The 4,910-nt window shown below is 38.1% G+C and overlaps 1 protein-coding gene across 2 annotated transcripts; it reads right to left on the bottom strand.

Annotated features, from left to right (window-relative positions):
• Positions 1-122: 122 nt before the first annotated feature.
• Positions 123-3,811, bottom strand: psmg3 (proteasome (prosome, macropain) assembly chaperone 3). 2 transcript variants are annotated; one of them, XM_036566761.1, is made up of 3 exons: positions 3,687-3,811; positions 1,890-2,120; positions 123-1,805 (listed from the first exon to the last, which is right to left on the bottom strand). In XM_036566761.1, the coding sequence occupies exons 2-3, from the start codon at positions 2,103-2,105 to the stop codon at positions 1,653-1,655; spliced, it is 369 nt and encodes a 122-aa protein (XP_036422654.1). In that variant the 5' UTR covers positions 2,106-2,120; positions 3,687-3,811; the 3' UTR covers positions 123-1,652. The 2 variants fall into 2 exon arrangements, with proteins under 2 accessions (XP_036422654.1, XP_036422653.1); XM_036566760.1 differs by having other exon boundaries at positions 3,702-3,811.
• Positions 3,812-4,910: the final 1,099 nt, after the last annotated feature.

The raw sequence follows: 4,910 nt of genomic DNA, 5'->3' as shown, positions 1-4,910 counted from the left end.
CCTTTAATCACGTGGCCTCAGTCCCAACTCGTAAGGTAAGTGCACCTGTTGGTCCTGCTCCCAACCACAAAGGTTTCCGCAGAAACCTGCCTGTTATTTAAGATATCCACTCAAGACACATGTAAACAAATGCAACACTTTAATAAAACAATAAGGAAGCTGACAGTTGTGAGGTATGGAGAGGAATTTGTGCCAAATTCAAAAGAAATCACTACAATGAAAAATATGTGGAATGCAATGCATGGCATTACTTTTACGTAGTGGCATGAATATATGTGTCAAAATGAAGAACAAAACCTCTGTTACACTGTTTTTACATGGCTTGACCTCTTGACTGAAAAACAGCACATGAATATTTGCATTTTAAAAATTAAATGCTGGATTCATGTCAGAATTGAATACAATCTACCTTGAATATAACAAAGACACAGCAATTTGCACCATGCAGTGGGTCTCTTTCACCAATATCGTCCTAAGTTTGTTCTTAAATGTGTTCTTGAGAAAGGGCCTAAGAAAATGTCTGTCAGATTCATAATGTGTTCTTTAAGCACAGGACTGCACCTTTGTGCTCTTGAGTGGCTGTAGATTCTGTTCTTACCTAAGAACAAATCCCAAATAAGAAAACATTGGCGATTGTCAGAATCTTCGTGAAAACTGCGTAAAAGAACAGAGCCCCGCTGGTTGCATGGTGTTTATAAAAATAATGTGTGGCCACAACTTAGTAAGGCATAATCTTGTTCCCACACCTTACTAAGTCGTGGCCACGACTTAATGATCTCATTTGCACACCTTACTAAGTCATGGCCATGCATTAGGATCTCGTTCCCATGCGTTAAAACAGCGTGGCATGCATTATTTTTATTTATATGGGATGTCACCAGCAGGGCTCCGTATAAAAGGGTTTTAAAAAGAAATTTCTTCTTAAAAACAGTTTGTGAATGAGGAACACTGTTTTACTTTTAACGTTGGCACATTTTCCACATGTTACTGTTTAAACACGATCTCGTGTGCTGTGTGTTCCGCTGTTTTGATTGAATTTCAACATGTTTGAAGTACAAAAAAAGCGATGTGGAAGCAATGTAGTCGACTGTAGGTCTGCTTTTCATTTTGGCTCTCATTCTGCATGGCCCCTATGAAAAAGTAAAGTCATGTGTGCATTGCATTTCACTGTTTTCACTGTTATGACTGCATTTCAATGAGGCATATCAGTGTAAAGTCCTGCAAGGTGGAAAGCAGTATAGCTGTGCCTTCATTACATTTCAAGGTAGTTTGTTGTTTTTCAGTGAAGAGGTCAAGCGATGTGATAATGTAATATAGGTTTTACTTCTTCATTTCAACACTTATTTCGCATGTCACATGTGCACTGCATTTCACATTTTTCCACTATAGAGACTGCTTTTCAATTTGGCATGAATTCCTCTCCATAGTGAAGAAATTCAACATTATGTAAGTGATGGTCCTCTTCCAAACCTAATACATTCAATATCATTGTACTTTTCAGCAGTGACACTGAAGGAAAATATCCAAACTTAACACAATGTCATAACAAACACATAAAAAGATGACAGTTAATCAGTTAAAAAAAACATTCACAAGAATGATTATTTTGTGCCACAAAGTGTTTCATGAATGTTTTCCATAAGTCCTTCTGGTCACCACACTTGGCAGCTTTTGATCATATCTTTCAGAGTTTTCATGTTTTCAGCACTGCAGTCTTTGAGCGCAAGTCCCAAAAGAACAGGTCGATTTCCTGCTTCCTGCGACACAAATGTTGCAATATTTTTTGCATAAACATGCGTCAGAGCCTGTGAAAGGGAAAAAAAACAAATATGAAACAAATTATATTCTGCCACTGCACTTTATGTTCTGTCATTCGACAGTTGTTGTACCTCATCTTTTCCTAGGAGCACCTTCGTAGTAAACATAGGGGTGCTGATGTCACCGCATCTTGCATCAGGTGTTATAGATACAAGGGTCCCGATCTTCCCATACTGTGTAAGGACAATGAAGATGTAGTTGCTGAATTCTGTGCAAACAACTTGAGTTGATATTCCATTGATTATTTTCTCTGCCTGCCTTGTTTTGATGAGTGGTTGATGTGCCATGGCAAATCCTGTCACCTGAAAGCACAGCCATACAGAAATAAATGTCAACAAAGCTGTATGTTTTACTCATCTGTAGTGGTTAAATGGACAAAACAACTGAAATGAAAAAATTAACCATCGCTACATCCATTGTAAACATGCTCACTAGCCTCTTACAGCGGAGCTGCAGTAATTTCCAAAGTGGGATTTCCTGGTTCAAAACAATGTTATGTAACAATTTCACCTTAAAATAACAGCTTCATAATCATTTTGATGGTACACTGACTTATATTAGGGAGCATGGCGTCTCTGGGCCTGGAACACCTGCATAGCGCTATGTAACTTTGGAGGAGCAGGCGCGAAACCTCTCGCAAGGACTGCTTAACACTTTACGGCCTCACGTCACACATCAACAACAACAGCTTCAGCTAGCTATAAGTAGCTTTGTATTCCCAGCATGGACATCATAGCAGAGGCTGCCAAAAGAATGAAGGAGACACTGCATAATGCCGCTTTAATGACCAGAAAAACCTTCTTCTGATGACGTATCCTGAAGGTGGAAGAAAATTTGAAAGGACTACAAGTCCTATGGGAAGGATATATGGTAGTGGTTTGATTTTTTTATTTTTTTTAGGTTAGTGCACTAGCTGGCATTACAGATTTATGAGCCCCTGTCTGGATTTGTTGAGCCAATAGAGTTCTCAGTGATTCTGTGATATATTGTGCATATTACCAGGTATTGTAGTGAGGGAACAGTGATGGGGGGAAAAAAAAACAAAATTGTGAATTGGCAAATCATTGGGGCCGAGAGATGCAGTGCTGTACGACAAAATACTACAATAGCATAGGAAATAACATTATTTTTTTGGCCAGAATGTCCCTTTAACTTAGACACTTCTGCACATTTGAAAATGATAATGCAGAGCAGAGAAGCAAGCACAGTATACTCACTAACAGAATGAGCAGGTAACATTTAAGCAAAAAATGTATGTGGTACTAGTTAGAAGCTGTCTCAGTATGAACCTTAATGAGATTTGCCTGTAATTACAAAGTATCTCGAAATCTTGACTTCTCCCTGTTCATCCTACTCGAAAAGCAGTCTAAAGGACAAAGTAAAATGCTTTGTTAACTTTGTTAAGGTATACCTTTAGGTGAAGTTTCACCTTTTTTAACACGGGAAACAACTTGAATACAGCCAGCAACGTTTCCACGTTAATGGTGACTACATAAAAAAATTATAAAGTTTTGTCGTATTAGTTTCTTAGCTTTGTGCTTTTTCCTACCACGGCATTCGCACGTACTTCAACTGAAGTGGTAAATATGAGCATTCAGTATCTGCCAGAAACAGAAAAAATAAGGGTAATATATGTTTTTCATTCATTTGTCCCGTGCAACATTTGCTAATGACATAGCACTACTAGCCAGAGTAGGCCCCACCTCCTCAGCGGAGAGGAGCAGCTGAAGCCCGGCTCGGAGCACAGGAAATACCGAGGCTTCCTCTGAGTAGCATTAAAATGAGAGATCGCTTTAAGACGAATTTATCATTTAAACCGAATATATACAAAAAAGAATACGCTGAATAAATCGTGTGAATGTTCTTACCACCGCTTCACCTACCGGTTTATGTTCTCATAAACACTCAGCATGCGTTCAAAACAGAAACTTTCATCCGTTCTCGTAGAGCAGCACGTCGGATCTACATCGCGTGCCTGTGCAACACTTCGTAGGAGAAATGTTTTGTAGATCTGCAATCTGTGCCACTCTGCGTACCTCCAGCACAGGAAACATGTCGCGCATGCGCGCTGCCTATTATTGCACGAATGAAGTTTATTTAAAAAAAAACTTTTTTTATCAAAGATTTAATAATGTAACTATTTCAATCACTATGAAGGACCTGTAATTAATTAATATTAATTACTTTAATCAACACCTCATTACGTCTTGAGTGACACTTGGGGAAACGGTGTAGGGGTGAGAATGAAGAGTAGGCAATTTTATGTCCAGGATTTTTATTTGATTTGTGAGTTGGGTCAAGTAAGAGTATTAGCTAAAATCCGCTGAACGTCTGTCAACACTGTTATTCACTGGAGGTATGGATCAAAGTGAGATAAGTGTGGAGACCTTAGGCTACATCCAGTACTGCATACTACCATACAAAAATAGTATGTCAGTACATTCATTTGTATGGTATAATGATATGTGGTGTTGGAGGCAGGCTTAATTTTTGCATTCCATGAAGAGGATTACATCATCAGTCTGTTGGTCAGTAGAAATGCTTTAGTGTGCATTAGTTATGCCTGCATCCATTCTGTGATTTGTACACATTGATTGTTATTTATGCCATTTATGCAGTTTAGTTGTTATATGTGAACGGCTAATCATACAAGTTTATTTATGCCTCTATGAGCAAAATCGTAGCAGTTTGCAAATCTTAAGGTTCTTTTCAGGGGAAGTGAAACCGCAGTATCTCATTGCATTTGCTTAGAAAAATGAATAGAATCAAATTACACAATGAATCATACCATTCAGTCATTACAAAATAACAAGTAAGTGAATTTCTTTACCAGTGCCTACACTGTTCGAAATAAAGGTACTGTGCAGGTACTTTTTTCATTCATCAAGGTACAAATAATGTAAATGTACCCTCAGAGGTACAACAGTGGTTTTAAGATCCAGTTGTGTACCTTACACAAGTTTTTCCCAGTGAAAAAGTACATATCTGTACTTTTCATAACCTAATGTTTTAAAACAGAGCAATAAAATAAAAAGCCTGGAAATGAGACAGGGTGTGTGGAGTCAATACAACTTATAAAATATGATTTCAAT

The sequence above is a fragment of the Colossoma macropomum genome, unplaced genomic scaffold (assembly GCF_904425465.1).
Source record: "Colossoma macropomum unplaced genomic scaffold, Colossoma_macropomum, whole genome shotgun sequence".
Classification (NCBI taxonomy): Eukaryota; Metazoa; Chordata; class Actinopteri; order Characiformes; family Serrasalmidae; genus Colossoma; species Colossoma macropomum.
Note: the sequence above shows the minus strand (reverse complement) of the source record. Positions and strands in the feature narration are given on the sequence as shown.

Excerpts from the sequence above, each read along its gene's own strand:
- psmg3 (XM_036566761.1), bottom strand. The coding sequence starts at position 2,105 with ATGGCACATCAACCACTCATCAAAACAAGGCAGGCAGAGAAAATAATC. Across the intron at positions 1,806-1,889 it reads TGCTCCTAGGAAAAGATGAG|GCTCTGACGCATGTTTATGC; the intron begins GTACAACAACTG and ends TCCCTTTCACAG.